The 17,068-nt window shown below is 39.8% G+C and overlaps 2 protein-coding genes and 1 long non-coding RNA gene across 3 annotated transcripts; all 3 read left to right on the top strand.

Annotated features, from left to right (window-relative positions):
- Positions 1–671: 671 nt before the first annotated feature.
- csrp1b (cysteine and glycine-rich protein 1b) lies at positions 672–5,285 on the top strand. The gene is made up of 6 exons (XM_020096669.2): positions 672–831; positions 1,682–1,792; positions 2,264–2,432; positions 2,990–3,119; positions 3,193–3,286; positions 4,172–5,285. The coding sequence occupies exons 2-6, from the start codon at positions 1,684–1,686 to the stop codon at positions 4,246–4,248; spliced, it is 579 nt and encodes a 192-aa protein (XP_019952228.2). The 5' UTR covers positions 672–831; positions 1,682–1,683; the 3' UTR covers positions 4,249–5,285.
- A 5,602-nt stretch (positions 5,286–10,887) lies between these two features.
- LOC109635487 (troponin I, slow skeletal muscle-like) lies at positions 10,888–12,354 on the top strand. Its single transcript, XM_020096671.2, has 5 exons — positions 10,888–10,911; positions 11,006–11,137; positions 11,224–11,313; positions 11,720–11,896; positions 12,077–12,354. Exons 1-5 carry the CDS (start codon positions 10,903–10,905, stop codon positions 12,179–12,181), a joined length of 513 nt encoding a protein of 170 aa, XP_019952230.2. The 5' UTR covers positions 10,888–10,902; the 3' UTR covers positions 12,182–12,354.
- Positions 12,355–15,790: 3,436 nt separating this feature from the next.
- LOC138411840 (uncharacterized) lies at positions 15,791–16,834 on the top strand. Its single transcript, XR_011244329.1, has 3 exons — positions 15,791–16,374; positions 16,477–16,521; positions 16,635–16,834. It is a non-coding gene; the product is annotated as an uncharacterized lncRNA (long non-coding RNA).
- The last annotated feature ends 234 nt before the right edge of the window (positions 16,835–17,068 follow it).

Below are 17,068 nucleotides of genomic sequence, written 5' to 3'. Positions count from 1 at the left end.
GCTATGATTTGATCTCCAGCAACTCCTGAGGGAAATCAGAGCTAGAACCCTCTGGGTTAATTACTCAGAACATTGCACTTAGCCTATTGGTCCATTTTCAATATGAAGGTTGTTGATTAATTGTGGGCCCTTTATTGAGAGGACAGTGCAAAGGGCTGCTGCAGGAGGACAGCTGTGGATTAATATTCAAGATCTTTTGGGCACCCAGGTGAGATAGCCCCCAATGACTCTTTGCATTTTAAACTGCATCTGGAATGAAACTTGATTTTCTAATAATTCCATAACAAACTATAAAAGAGAAAGTTGCTTTGTTATTTTTAGAACAGACTGTGGCTATGCACAAGTGTCAATCTGAGCTTTCAGAGTGAAATCTAAAACTGACCAGAAAACCCAAGGTTTACTGACACACGTTATTACTCTTGGTAATAAAGTCATCTGAACTCAAACAGTTTCCTCAATATTTTCAAGAGCAGTCGTTACTTGGTTAAATCAGAAAACCTCCTGCTAAAAAACACGCAGACTTAAATGAAAACAGATGTGACTGGAAGTTGTTAAAAGTTAATTCTGCACAGTGGCGAGCCTGAATCTCTCTCCTACCCTCCCCACCCATCAGTTGCTCCTCTCAGCAACTCTCTCCTCCTTTTCCTTCCTACATCTCACTCCCTCCGTCAGACTCTGTGGCCCCGACTCCTCCCTCAGTTCAGCCTGTGTGTGTCCACTCTGCCTCTTTCACTCCTCGTCATCACACAAGTGTCTCTTCTCAACTCACTCGTCTCTCGTTATCTCTAAACGACCACAGAGAGGATCCCGCAGTCTTTCACTCCACTTCAGGTAAGATTCCAGTTTAAATTTGTAAGGATCCAGAACAACGTATCATAGAACCACAAATATCACCACGCCTACAGCCACAGGATCTGATCTGAAGTCTGTGTTCATTTAAATATTCACTTAATGAGCTCAGTTAAAAAAAAATGACCTTGAAGTTGGAAAATATCCTGTTATTGTCTTGGAGCACAGGCTGCAAACTTGAGTCTGAGCATCAACAGGAAAGTAATCAGACAGGAAACCATTGAAAAGGTGCCAGTGCTCTGCTAACAATAGTTTTGTAAGGAAATATAACTTTTTTTATCACCATACTCTATCCTTAAAACGCAGCCATCTTGTTAACGACTTTTTTAAATAATTGTTCAATGAAGCTTACTGACGAACTTTTTTTGTATGATGTCAGATTTGAAACACGTCCAATTACAAAATAAAATGTAGGGAATTTGCTGTTTATCCAAAGCAGTGTAGTGGATGACTTAATTCATATGTGGATGACAGCTGCCGGCTGAGCAACATGACTTCATCCATACAAAAACATTTAACATCTGACGTTTAACAATTCTGCAAACTAAAATCAATGTATGATGTCATTGTCCCTGTGTGAGGTAATTCAATTATATCTAAGCCACACTGGTACTTTGCATTTTACAATCAGGTATGAATAGTTCAGTTCAGGTGATGCCAGCAGGCTGCAGGGAAGGAAAGAGCTCTGTATGATAGCAAACGGATGCTTCTCCTTTTATAGGTATTGTTGTGAGTAGCCTCGAGTGTCGCAGACGGCCTCAAGTCTGCTGAGCAACAATATACACAGTGAATGAGAAAAGTACACAAGCCGTGCTCTCCTCCCTGCTCACAGAAATGCCTTTCGGAGGAGGAAGCAAGTGCGGCTGCTGCCAGAAAACCGTTTACTTCGCTGAGGAAGTGCAGTGCGAGGGGAAGAGCTGGCACAAGTCCTGTTTTCTGTGCAGTAAGTATCTTAAGTGCGCAGGTAAAATCCACTTTGTTCATCCACCGCTTCCTTTTTTACCACTGTGCAATCACAAGAAGTGCCAGGGAGGAATGTGGGGTATTTGGCACGCTGTTAGGAAAGTGAGCATCCGCAGGTTTTCACTCACACATCTTTGTCCTTATTTGGATCCACTGAAGCATGTGACAGAGGTTTGGTCGTCCTTATATGGCAGAGGAAGGTAGAAGTGCTCCCTCCCTCTCCAGCACTGCCAAGCATTAGTCTGAAGCAAAGCACATAGTGGTTATGCCATTTTCTTCCTTAAGATGTCATGCATAGTTTGTGGTAAAGACACACTGAAACATCTGTGGAATTAAGTCATGGACTGCTTTTCTTTGCTGCACGGTAGAAACTCCAGGACTGAAGTGTGGGAAGGGATAATCATAGATTTACACATATAAACTGTGTTTATTCCATTCTCTTTGTTTGAAGTGGTCTGTAGGAAGAACTTGGACAGCACTACAGTGGCTGTACATGTGGACGAGATCTACTGCAAGTCATGCTACGGCAAGAAATATGGACCAAAAGGCTACGGCTTCGGAGGTGGAGCCGGCACGCTGAGTATGGACACAGGAGAGGGACTTGGAATCAAACCTGAAGTGTGAGCAAAACATCACTTCTCCCACTTAGTGTTGACAAGAGTATAAAGCCTTGAACTGAAGTATATTTATTATAATACAGTTATTGAAAAGAAAAAAGCTTCTACAGGTGCTGGATCAAAAGTTTCATACAGAGCTTTCATATAACCCTCGACATTAAGGAGTAAAACATTTCTGATACCTCGGCAGATTAAACATAGCGTTTAAATAGCAATGTTTCCTAAGATATAATGAAACTCTTATAATGAAGAAATGTAATTGAGTCTTGACATTAACCATAAACTTTATTAAAAATAACTATACATTTGGAAAAATTACTTAATAGACTTGAAATATTATTTTTACATAAAATATAAACATAAATGCAAATTCACATTTGCAAAACCGAAAGGCCCGATATTATTTGCAATCCAATATATTGGTCGGGCTCTAATTTCAAATGAGGAATGAAACATAAAATGATTATATATGAATATATATGTGTCTCTTAAATGTAATGAAGCTGATTTTGTGCAGCTGTTCTGTTTCCGTTCATTAAAGCTCTGATTTCTGTGTCCAGTCAATCTCCTTTCCGCCCGACAAACAACCCCAACACCTCCAAGTTTGCCCAGAAATCAGGCGGCTCAGACGTGTGTCCTCGATGTGGCAAAACAGTTTACGCAGCGGAGAAGGTTATCGGAGGAGGCAACGTAAGAAACATCTGAGATTTGAACGTTCTCTGTGTATTTTCTATCTAAATCTAATTGTTTGCTCTCTGCTCAGTCCTGGCATAAGGGATGCTTTCGCTGTGCCAAGTGTGGCAAAGGGCTGGAGTCCACGACCGTCGCTGACCGAGATGGGGAGATCTTCTGTAAAGGTCTGTGTGGAACAACTAGAGCTGAAGACATTGGTGGATCATTCAATTAGCCTGGATGATGGACAGAAAATTAATTGGCGATTATCTTGATGAGGAGTTATTCATTTCTCATCTAAAAAGACGAACCTGCATAGATGTGTGATTGATTTTCTTTGTCTTACGTGACAGTCAAATTAAAATCTTTGGGTTTTGGACTGTTAAGTTTGGAAAGTAAAATAAAATGTTACCACTAGGCAGTGATGTTTATACATTAGTAAATCATAAAGAAAAATAATCTAATTTCCCCATAAACACATGCAAACTGTGTTGTATAGCTACATTATCCAAAGTGTTTCCAACATTTTGTTCAAACCGAGAAAAATCCACAATTTGATTAAAAGGTAATGAGACATTTAATTTCGGTCGCCTTTTAATTGCGTCATATCTACTTTACCTTTGACTTTGTCCATCTCTGCTATAACGTCAGGAGCAAACAACGTCTGAAGAAGGAGTAAACACTGACTGTTCTTTCTTTCCACTGTTTGTATTGGATCACAAATGTTCATTGTCGTTAGCTGTGCGTTCTGTCGCCAAAGTAAAGTGCAAAAACACAGGGGAACCAAAGGACTCGAAAACTTTGACCTTGAAGCATTTTGCCCATTTAATTTGTATTTGAACAATGTCCAGAATCAAAGAAATCAAAGCCTTCCATATATCCATGTTTGTCAGTCACCTAGTTTCTATCAGCCAACAGGCGTCAACACAAACCTTATTATTATTCTCTGCAAACTGAGGTTTACCACTGAGTAGAACTGTATCTGTGTTCTCAGTATTGTTTAATTGAGATGCCAGACAGTCATTGTTATTATCCACAGTGTTTCTCATTCACCGTCTTTTTATTCACAGGTTGCTACGCGAAGAACTTTGGTCCCAAGGGCTTCGGCTTCGGTCAGGGTGCAGGAGCTCTGGCTCACTCCCAGTGAAGCCTGAAGCTTCAGCTCACAGGGGACCGACATGTGGTGTGTTCCCATATCATCGCTTCCAGGATCCTTCAGTCCTGTCTGCCTTCACTTCACTCTGCACTTTCAGTCCAGCTTCAGAAAGAACAACCGAGGCACAAAACCCAATACCAAGCTGTTTGTTTACCGGCTCTTTACTGTGTGTTGCTATAGAACAGAGTCTAATTTAGTAGGTTCAAAAAGAAACAGACTGAAATCTAACTGTGTTTGGATTTGCATATTGTGTGTATTTACACTGAGTATTTAACAGCAAATAAGCCTGCTCCATCTTAGAATAAAAAAAGGTTATAAAGAGAGTTAACACAGGGTTTTTGCAGGTTTCAACAAGTTTAAAACTTTAAGAGCCTTTTAAGACCATAAAGAATTATTTATGCTTCCCTATGATTGAAGATAAGGTGAAGTAGCCTTGTGGAGATTAACCCTCAAAGTGTTTTCTCAGTAGGTATCCATAACCTCTGTCCCAATTCAGGGGCCACTCACTTCAGTGGACACGGTTTACATGGCCTACGAAGGAGGCAGTACTGTTACGTCTTTAAAATATGGTCAGTCGTCTAACGAGGATCAAACCAGAGCCTTTGCTTCTCTGGGATGGAAGGACACTTTTGAAGTAGCCTTCAAAATGAGCTAGTATAGTCTCGCAGCTGTGACGTTGGTCTTTAAATGCAGCCTCTGAAGAATGGGGCCTCTGAATTGAGACGCAGCTCAAGTTTAATGCTTCAGTTTCATCATAGTTTGTAATATTTGTCACATATTTAAGGCCTAAAACTCAGATGATTCAATTTTTTTTAAGATACCCTGTAACAGAACTGAGCAAAGTTTGAATAATATCTGAAAGAGTTTGGGAACAGGAAAAAGGCTCATGACTGTTCATGATATGATATTTCCATCCTTACTGCCTTCCATGTCAAATAATGTAGATACTGTCTTATAATACGCATTGTCTCTGAGGCACAAAATAAATATCAGGATACAAAAAACAACAAGTTTTGCTGTAATTCCCTGTGATGGTATCTATTACACAATTGTTCTTGTTGTTGATCTGATGGGATGAAATCTGTTTGTGTGCATTCCTGTGGTCTTGGGCGTGTTTGTTATTTTTTTCTTATCATCATCATCATCATCATCACTGTCACACAGAGCAAAACGCCAGCTGTTGTGGTGAACAAGGGAGTTGCAGTATTCAGCCCCGTCTCCGCCTGAGCCGAGGAGTTGGCAGACTGACCGGAGTACCAGGCAGCTGCGGTGGTGGCGGTGGAGGAGGAGGTGGAGGAGGAGGAGGAGGAGGAGGAGGGGCAGCTGTTTGATTTGGCACTGAGTGTGATATGAGTCTGAGTTGAAAAGTTTTAACAGGGGTAGTAATGGATTACATGTAAAGAGGATTACATATGAGGGTACAGCACCATAATAACATATGATAAGAGAAGTGTTCCACCTTGTGGCAGGTTTCAGTCGAGATTGAAATTTAAATTGCTTATTATAGAAAACTGAAATCAAAAGGAATGATTAAAAATGAACATGAGATAAAAAATGTATTATTACATTTGTCAGTCAGTTTTCAAAAGGGTTCCCCAGGCAGAGGCTAATGCTATTTGGTGAGCCTTGATATGGAAACACTTAACCACTGAAGGTAGGTAATGATGCATGATGGGATTTATTTGGTTTTTGTTTCGTCTTAAATCTTTTTCAGTTGTAGTGAAGTTGATGATGGTTGAGCTCATGAGCTAAATCGGATGGAAAAATACATTATAACTGCATTAATGTTTACAGTTGTATTAAGAGGGAAAAAGAATATGTGTGGAATTGTGGAGTTCAATATTTTCATTGTTTTACTTCGAAGTAATCCAACATTTTTCAGATTAGATTACATGTTAAATACCAAATTAATCTGACTGAGTGGGTATTACACTCAAGACCAAGGATCTGTTGTTCCAAAGCTTCCAAGTTGTTAGATTGTAAATATATGGAAGGAAAACATTTTCATCTCCGACCTCGTAGACATCCTCAAATAATGGCATAATGTTTTCATTAAATGTCCTGGTATCTATCACAACCCACGGAGGACAGATAAGTGTTAAACCCTTTGAGCCTTTCACCCACCAGAGGGCAATGAAGAGGCCTATGTGTGTGATCTAATATAAGCTTCAAATGTTGCCATGCATCAGCGCCCCATAGTAACACAGGGTTACTTCTAATAAGCACTTCATACCACACTGTATTAGAACATCCACTGTGTGGCACTACAGCAACTTTGAACAAATGTGTCAGCTGTTGTATGAGCTGCAGTAGTTTCTTTAAAAAAAAGAAAAACTACATTTGCAAATAATGTACACACCAAAATCTCGTCTGAGAGAATCAGCTCGAAGGTGGACGACTGTGCTGTAAGAAAGAAGGTTCTGCTGTGTATTGTTCTTAACCCACAGTGTGTTCACAAGGGAAACCTGTTTTAAAAGCCAATTAATTAGCTCATTAATTAAATTATACATTATGTGTTTTTTAAATACTAACATCTTACACACCACATACCTGGAATCAGTTCGAACTTGTTAGATTCAAGTAAGTTATTGCAATTTCTTGGAAATCAGTGTTTCCTCATTAATGTGCAAAGACAGACGCTGCAAAATCTAGTCAGACAATCTACGTCATAGTTCACAGGTCTCTGTCATAAACATTACACCCCAACATGATTCAACTGACGCTTTTGAAATTCTCCAGCTGGTTTTAAATAAAACACTTTCCAGCAAACTCTCACATACACCTCCCTGCAAATATAATCCCCAGGCATCTGAATGTATGAGTTTGTTTCTATAGAGACAGTCCAGCAAACCCTCGTGTTAATCCTGCTGCCATATATACAGTGGAATTACAATCAGCTGCCATGAGCCAACAGCCCGGATCTCAGCGTCATAAATCAAATCAGTATGAGGGAGTTTAAAGTCCTGACTCAGCGAGAGCAAGAGAACATTTGCTGAAAATTTCTACCATCTAACTTTTACCAATAAAAAAATAATGAGGTGATATAGTTGCAGACAGTGTAAAAAAACAGTTTTATTTCACTGCAGAGACTGTTCTTCTGTATTTCCCATGGTAGACTCCAGTGACGCTGTAAATATGAAACTGTAAATAACAGGTTTAGCGGTTCAGCTGTGCGCCCCTTTAAAAGTTAAAGTTGTAATAGTAACAATCAGCTTGGTTCACGGTGCTCTGCATCACGAGGACACTTTCTCTGTCTTTCTGTACATAAATATAATGTCATAATAAATAATGACCTTGAAAGAAAATCACAGAAAAACTAGTGAAGCTAAACTAGAATGTCACTCAGTAGAGCTCATACCTCCGCCAAGGCTGTTAAGATCCATTAGGAGGTTTGTTTACATGTTAAGTTGTATAGGGAAAGACTGAAACTCCACAGGGGGGAGGGGTTTTTATTTTTTTTAGTGGACGACACCCACCTGAGAGAACAGCGGACAGGTGGTAACACAACCAACTAGTTACAGACAGTTGCTGACCCAGAGCACAGACTCCTTTTCACTTCACTTATTCACGATGTTATAAAGTGAAGGTTAAGGAGCTAGCTTTAAGAATAGGACAAGCATTTAATAATAGCCAGCCAGTAAATTCACCTCATGAAACTAAATCTGGATTAATGATCATTTAATTTATCGTGAGAACGCATTAAAGACATCTTTCTCAAAGAAAGGTGTAATGTTGGTTCAAGTGCTCATCTCTTGGTAAGTTTGGTTTTAATTGGTTATTTGGAAACGGGGTGAAACATCCTGATTGACAGCTGAGACACTTTCCTCATTGGTTAAGCGCATGTCTGGACAGGACTTAATTACCGAGGCTTCATCCTTTGACCACTACTGCAAAGACTCAGACTCCAGTTTTGTAAGATGGTGGCGTTAGCGTCTGGGATCTTAAGTGAGTATAAGTGGAGACATGTCGTTAGTCTTTATCTCTATCCCTCCTGCTTCTGCACAGCGCTTCACTTTTGACCTATATGGCTGCAGTGTACCTTAATGGTCCATATGTTGGTCAGTCGGTCGGACAACTGCTTTGATTACGTTGATCAAACTTGCTGTGTCATTACAAAGGTTACCGTGTACAGTATGTGACCGACTTTGAAACTGCTGTACAAACTAAACACAACTAAATCTAAACACAACATCAGACTGACGCAGGTGATTTTGTGGATTAATTCAGGGACGTATTGACCTTGTATGATAGACATATGTTCACAGGAAGCGCAAATGAAGGCAGATATGAAGCGTACGTACGTATTCAGAGTGGCAGCATCACATGTTGCTGCACTTTGTCTATGTTTAGTTGCACGGCCGTAGCCAAATGTGCACTGGAAACTGCATTCCTGCCTTAAAACCATGGCTTAGCATTGTCTACAGCTATTATCCTAATCAGACCAAGGGGGCCCTGCAGTCTCAGGGGGGACGGAGTCCGTCTCCAATATTTCGCTCAGTAGCCCAAGAAAATCTCAGAAAATCATCCATAGTGACAGGACAGGCCGTTCGCTTCGGCTGCTTGAAGTTTGGAAAAAAAAACAAAGAGGGCTTTCACTTGAACTTTCTGTAAACACAGCAGGAGCGTGTTGGCAAGAGCAAATGGTTGAGATGATCCTACCAAGAGCTTTAAATAGTTCAGTCATGTAAAAGATGAAAATCTGATTAGCAACTGCCTGAAACCTAGTGAAGTGATAGCTGACAAGATAGAAGTTTATCCCGACCTGGCACCAATAAAAGTTCACACACATTATAAAGACACAGAAAGCAGTGATCTGTCAACACAACACGAGCATCACAATCACTGTAATGCTGAGACCACCCTCTCCCATGGTGTGTGTGTCTTTGTGTGTGTGTGTGTGTGTAGTTTCTATTTCAGTCACCTTGTGATAGAGAGGAGGGACAAAGGGAGAGACGGGGGACAAGTGGGATAAATATTCAGCCGTGCTCTTTTCTCCATCACTTTGTGTCAGTCTGCAGCATCATCACAAGAAGGTAAGACCAAGTATCTCTGCGGTACTACATCGATGAAACTCTAGTATTACTTCTAAGATATGAAGTTGTAGTATGTTGAGTGTGTGCTTTCATAATCAAGTTTATGCTCTTGCCTTGACTTTAGTCAATTTGATTATAGGAGAAGAAAAGAATGTTGAAATCAAAGACAAGAAATTTGCTGATCAATTTTACATCTTGGGCTGCAACTAATTTCATTTCTCATTAATCTAAAGTTTTTTTTTATTTTCTGCTTTAAAAAAATACTTTTACTACTAATTAATTCTCATTTTAAATTGAAACATTTAAAGAGTAAATCTATTTTCTATGACTGGCTTTAAATCACTGTCTGGACTGAATATCACACGATCTCAAGAGATTTAACTGCAGAATAATAAATGGGAAAAATTCATCAAAAGTTATATTGTCGCAACACAGCAACTAAAACAATCACTGATAAAATAACCAGACAGAAATGTCATCACTAGTTGTAAAATTTAAGGCTGAATTTGTCACATAAATAAATTAATGTTCAAAAAATGTTCAATAATATATTAATTCAATAATAATTCAATGACCAGTTACAATAAGTGTTAAATAAGTTGCAGCAAACTTATATCGAACCTTATATTGTCAATATCGCCCAAATCTATGTAGAAAATACAAATTACTTTTATCAAGGGGTCGGTTTCTTCGAAAAGTCAGAAGTGCTTTAAAACTGTATTCAGGTCAGTTCGGTTCCAAGAATTGGGGGAGTCTGCCCATATTTGTCTTTATCCAGTGGAAAAGTGGGGGTGAAGGGGAGAAACGTTATCTATCGAGAGTAGCTGCCATGTTGGGGACCTTGCATGCGTCTGCCATCACTTAGCTCTCTGGCAGAGGTTTGTACCATCAACACTGGGAGGTGACTGGCTGATTCTGTCCACGAGGCTCCACGAGGAGGATGCAACAATGACTGATAAACAAAACAACACATGGGAAAGGTCACATCCCTCATTTCATCCATCCATCAACAATACATCCGAGATAAAAATTTAAAATATCAATTCATGTCTATAAATATACTGCAAGTTTTCTGCCTGGTAACAGTATAGGACTGACTGTGTAATGGAATGTATGTGTAGTGGAGTGAAAGTGGAAACCATGGTAAAGGCCCATTGGGGCTCTGGACCCGAGTGGTCCCGACTGTCGAGCACTTCAAATACAAAAGGTTTTATTTTTGTCTTCAGGGGGAATTCAAATACTCAAGATGCCTGAGAAAGCGTAAGTGTCCAGTGTCTGTTATGTTTTCCATTTACAAATGAGACTATCAGTTTCATACACCAAATGATTCTATGGAAACATAATTAAAGACAGCAGTGATTAGATACAACTTTCTTTTTTCCAATCTATACAACTGAGTGCTAACGCCTTATTTCTGTGTCTATCATGTTCCATCTTTATTCTCTACCCACAGACCAGAGGTAAGTCTTCAAAGACATTGCTGACTAAGACATCTAATCATTTAATAACACCATTAATGTCAAGATCATTTCTGGGCCAGCAAAATGTCACACTAAAAATTAAATCCTCCTTTTTGCAGAGGAAATCTAAAATCTCAGCCTCACGCAAGCTCATGCTGAAGGTGAGTCCTCAGTCACGTTTGCACAGAGACAACCAGAGTCTTATTAAAATGTTAAAATGTTAAATTTAGATTTTGAATGTGTGCGATGTTTCAGAGCATGATGGTGGCCAGAGCGAAGGAGGAGCTGGAGCAGGAGATGGAGGAAAAAGAGGAAGAGAAGTCACAGTACCTGGAAGAGAAAGCTCCTCCGATGCAGATCAGTTACATGTCCTTGACAGAGCTGAAGGTAGAATTTCATATTTCACAACTAAAAAATTCTGTCACAATAAAAGTCACTAAGGAGAAATAACATCTAATCCTTGTTCCATTCAGACATTATGTGAAGAACTGCACGCCAAAATAGATGTGGTGGACGAGGAGCGGTACGACATTGAAGCCAAAGTCATGCACAACAGCAGAGAGGTAAAAGAGCGGAAGTTAAGAAAGAGTGAAACAAGAAAAAGCTCCGATAAACAGTCTTGAAGCTGGAGAGTTATATCGATGTTGTCCAACAAGTATCACACGCAGGAAATCAGCTTGAGAGTGACTCTAGACTGCAGCGGTCCGTCTGCACAACCTTTGATTTACAAAAAACGAGAACACAAAAACGACCGCAAACGTTCAAACAAGCATGCCGGGTCATGCTCATTACACAAAAAAGTGGACATTGTTTCCCAAATGCTCTGTTTTACTTGTACCTACAGATTCACTGTTTTAGTGACTTTGCCGTTTGCATGTGGACGAGACGCCCAGACACAAAGGAAAAAGGTTGTTTTGCTAAATGTCGGCATTAGCGTGAACAGGCCGTCACTCTTCACTTTCTCCGCAGATCAAAGACCTGAACATCAAGGTGCTGGACCTGCGAGGGAAGTTTAAGAGACCCAGCCTCCGGAGAGTGAGGGTTTCTGCTGACGCCATCCTGCGCTCCCTGCTGGGCTCAAAACACAAGGTTTCTTTGGATCTGAGAGCCAACCTCAAATCAGTCAAGAAGGAGGACACAGAGAAGGTGAGTGTAGAATAAAGAAACAAAAATATATTTATATATTGGTTTTCTTTTTTTCATTTTTGCGTCTGTTGCGTGTTAGAAGGAGAATGAAAGAGGAAACATTCTAATTACTCCAAGTCAGTGAACCATGGAACTGCAAAAGACTTAGGATAAAATCTATTGTGTATGTGCCTGCTGCAGGAGAAGACAGCAGAGGTGAGCGACTGGAGGAAGAATGTGGAAGCCATGTCGGGCATGGAGGGCCGCAAGAAGATGTTTGATGCAGCGAAGGGCAACAGCCAGTAACACGAACGAGCTGCCATTCATCTCAAGTCAAATATAGTCACTTGTGATCAGATCAGAGACTCATCATAAAACATAAACTCCACAAGGTCACACAGACAATTACTTGCTTTATCATATTCAGTATATTTTATGTGTTTTGCTTCATTGTCACTGAAATAAACTCAGCGAATGAAGAGTCTCTTTTTATGAATGTTGGAAGCAGAAAAGCTTTGAATCATCGATCAGCTGTTTTGATGTGATTTCTGTAGATTTCAGATTTTGTTTATATGTTTACAAAAAAGATTTGGAGCCCAACCAATACGGATTTTTCAGAGCTGCTACCAATTATATTAAATTGCATTTAAACCATGAACTTATAATTAATTACTACAAAGAGAAAACACTAATAAATCCAAATATGTATGAATAATAGATATACAGATAAATGTACACATAATTACAATGCAATTCAGTAAAATAGAAAGTTTCTTGTAGGTGTATTTCCAAACATACAATATCATACCAATATGCATTAAAAAAAGAAAGAAAAGTGAAGTCAATGGGAAAGTGCTTTAAAGTGCAATACCATAGAGGGCCGCTGGGGGCTAGCTCCAAAAAATCTCAGCCTCCATAGACAACAAAACATCAAGTTCTCTCATGAAATACTACATCAGTATCTTTCTTTCCACGGGTGATGGTGTGATTATTAAAATCAATCATATCAGTATTCTGGTGGTTCCTTTAAAAATAGTGTCATAAGGTTTTAGACATTAGGGCTCAAAGAGAAGTATGTTTGTGGGCAACATGCACCGGACAACAATCCCACAAAAACTAAGACAAGCTCCTGCAAAGACTTGATTCAGAACTATCGTAAAGCTAAGACATTAGCAGCAGAAGAGAAAACGAGCGAGCTAAAGGTGAAGCCAGGTGGAGAGGAGCCGATCATACCTGACGTCTGAGAGGAGAGGAAATCCTTCAGGACCAGACTGAAGCTGGAGACGCAGGCCTGACACACACACACACACACACACACACACACACACACACACACACACACACACACACACACACACACACACACACACACACACACACACACACACACACACACACACACACACACACACACACACACACACACCGGTGAGTCCGCTTCATGGTGGTGAATTAATGGACGTCACCTGACCACGTGTCCACAGTTTAAACCACCCGCCTCACTGAGGGGTGCGCTTGATATGCGACTCAACAGGTAGAGGCTGGACACGTGCCAGTGTAGCGCCGCACTGAAGCGAGTCTGACGTTGGATGTTCCACATGCGGATCAAAGCATTTAGGGACCGTCAACAAATCCCCGTCTGATCAGGGGGAACCTGCCGCATCCATGTCACGTGACCCGCTGACATCATTTTTACATTTAACGTCAAACAGACGCCTCTTTATAATGTTTTATAGCGTATCTTATATTTTATATGATTATTCATATTTTTTAAATATATATATTTTTCAGTAGTTTCAATGTCCAGTGATCCATTGACTCGATATCACATTAGATATTATGGCTTCCCAAAAGCTCAATTTAAAAAATCAGGGTGCAACTTTTTTTTTCTGTTCACTATATTTTATGTGGCCTCTCTTTGATTCCAGGACACAGAACCACTTACATTGTGATTATTATTTCACTTCTGAATCTGTGACTCTCTAATAAATAATAAAATAATATTATAATAATAATAAAAGATCCAGAGGATGAAATACAGATGTTTTTGCTTTGACGCATCTCCTGCAGTTCTTCTTTTTGCCACAAGATGACAGGATCAGCTCACAGTCATTGTGATCATGAGATCATGAGTTCAATATTCCAACCAACTGGAAAGATGAGATAAGAAGAAGAAAGCATGGCTGGAACTCATGTTTATGTAAGGTGCAAATCTGTGATGAGTATAAACTTTATAAAACATCTTCAAAGTCCTGAGACTTGTTGTGAATCTAGGTCAGCAGCCATTTCAGGTTCAGACATCAATGAGGCCTAACTACTCTCTCATGTTTGTCTAAGCTGACTCCGGTGCCAAGCGGGTGGGGTTTGCAACAATGCAATCTGTTCTCCGCACTCTTACTTAAGTTTAGTACATGAAATCGACTGTTGCGATTGTTTGACTTCCTTCTGCTGCACCACAGCTTCGTCTGATCAAAGTAAAGCAGCACAAACACAAAACACCAAATTTTATCTTGTGACTAAAAACCTCTGAGAAGACGAAAGTTACCTGAAGTGTTTCTTTGCTTATGTGATCACAGTCACGCTCATTTATTTCTACATGTCAGCCGGATTATTATTAAACTTTATTCTGTTGGAGGTAAGATAAGCGGACATTTTGAAAAAAAAAGTATTTTATTGTATTGTTTTATTTTAATTTGGTCATCGGGTTATGAGTGATCGAGTCCACTCTCCATTTCTACGCACAAGGGCACATGTTGAAACGCACAAAAATAAACACACACGGTCTGTTGACAATCTGTTGTTCATGGAGCAAACACACAGTTCACTTGTATGTAAACACTCGCTGGACAAATATTTAACACAACCCAGGAATTACCACACACACACAGACACACACACACACAGACACACATTAGCACTTTGTTAATATTTACTATGCAATACACACATATTACTCCTGCATATCAATGTACAACAATGTTTGGTGTGAACATACACTTAACATTTGTGATTGTAGACATATTATACACCATATATACATATATATGTATATATACTGTTTACACATATGTATATATACACACAACCTGTTCATATCCAGTGTTGTCCACTGCTAGGCATCATTGAACCTGTTACATCAAGATTATACAACCAGCTCTGTTCCCAAGGTGTCAAAATGGGACTTTTTTTTTAGCTTTACTTATCATTTAATTGTCATTAAATCATACATAATTCAAAATTCAAAAAGAAAACAATATTAGAAAACACCTCAAACATTAAATTTAGGTTATAAATAATTCTTCAGATGTTTTAAAACACCAGTAGCATAGTTTTCAGGGCTGTGAAACAAAACACAATGAATAATTAACAATGGTTCAATATATATATATATCGTTATGATGCCTATGTATTGTGTGAGCACAGTGAGGAGATTGTTTTGCTGTTTTTGAAATGTTTGCTCATAAAGAAGACTTTAAAACCAAAACCGACACTAAGGAGAGAAACAGTCTTTAAAAATAATATTGTGACAATTACTGTGGTATTTATTATTAACGAATAATCGATATGTCAACACTTTTAACCTGAAATAATTTAACAGAATTGAATAAAAAAAACATATAATTGAGCTTTCTGTGTCACTGATTTCCACTTTTTGTTTTACTTGTTTTGACAGCTTGTTTCAAATGACTGGAGAATTTGCTCAGACTTGCCTCAAAAGATCTCAGAAGACAAAAGAAAACGACAGCTTCTATCCAAAACGGAGCCATTCTTCCTGCTGAGTCACGATTCCTCAATGTGGGGTCAGATACAACATCAACAACAAACACTGGGAGTATCAAAAGACTTGGCAGCCTGTGCAGGGTGTTGCTTACAGCACGTTAGAACAAGCGAGGACACAGGGCTGGGAGCTGCAGGAGATGGAGCCAGAGAAATCTCCTGTCTTTGAACAACCTGCTACTTGAGTTCGGCTCAATTAAGATTAGTCAACGCTTCCAGTCGATGGATTAAACTGTAGCAGTAACATGATGCCGTGTAAAGCTCCAGCGATCGACATGTTGCAGATCAGCAGCATCTTATTAAGTTACTGTGAATAATGTGGGGTTTTTTTTACTTGGAGCTCCGTGCAGTTGTGTGTTTGTGTGTTTGTGTGTTTGTGTGCACGCTGGAGTAAGTTTACAAGGATTACCTCCAAACTTCCCCCCACGTCAGCCCAGACCTGAGAAGCTGGAACCTTTTGAGGGCAGTAATCCCGCGGTGCTCACTGCAGGTTTTGCTGTGTAAAAATAGACAATGCAAGTCCACGGAGAATGCATGTTTTCCCCTTCTATTTAATGCCTTCTGCCATCTGTTTGCAGGTATGTGCCCACCCATTGTAGACACGGGCGACTTGCCACCATGTGACCTGCTACTGGGTTTAAAAGCTTATGGCCAACAGAGGAGGGCCCAGTATACGATTCCCCCCATTGAGTCACATCTGAAGCGCACATCGCACTATCTGGGTAAGTGTCTGCGTTTCTCTTGTGTGTCGATAAATGGTAAATAAACCGATTTCTTGAAAGATAAAATCATCACTGTGCAGTGAATTGTTCTCATTCGTGCAGGTGCTCCATCCTCAACATGTCAGACACAGAAGATGCAACATATGAGTGAGTAAACTTTTCATTTCTACAGAGCAGGGACTGAGAATAACAAAGTGATGTGCCGACAGATGGAATCAATCATAACAAAAATATTGTTGGTGTGTTTTTTTTACTTTCAGGGGACAACGTAAGTCTGTGCACTGAACACACACACACACGCAAGATGAGTTTACCTGCACTGTTGTGTAGACGCTGCAGATTCAAACAAACTGTGACTGGCTGGATGCTCCACAGCTGCTCCACAGCTGCTTCATCTGTAGTCCATAGAAAGACATGCATGAGCATTGTGATTCTTCTGCATGAACGTGTATCAGAAATAAATTTGAGCTTGTGTTTAACACAGTTGTGAACTACACTGCAACAGCTGACCTCTGCTCTTTACGTCTCTGTGTGTGTACGCTGTGAAGGACAGGAGGATATTGTTGTTTAATACAAACAATATCTATGAAAACAATGTACATCTCCACCTCCGAATGCATCAACTTTGACAGCTTGTGTTGGGTTTTTCTGCCACTTTGTTACCTGCTTTACACACTTGAGCCTTGTGTTTAAA

This window comes from Paralichthys olivaceus, chromosome 2 (assembly GCF_024713975.1).
Source record: "Paralichthys olivaceus isolate ysfri-2021 chromosome 2, ASM2471397v2, whole genome shotgun sequence".
Taxonomy (NCBI): Eukaryota; Metazoa; Chordata; class Actinopteri; order Pleuronectiformes; family Paralichthyidae; genus Paralichthys; species Paralichthys olivaceus.
Note: the sequence above shows the minus strand (reverse complement) of the source record. Positions and strands in the feature narration are given on the sequence as shown.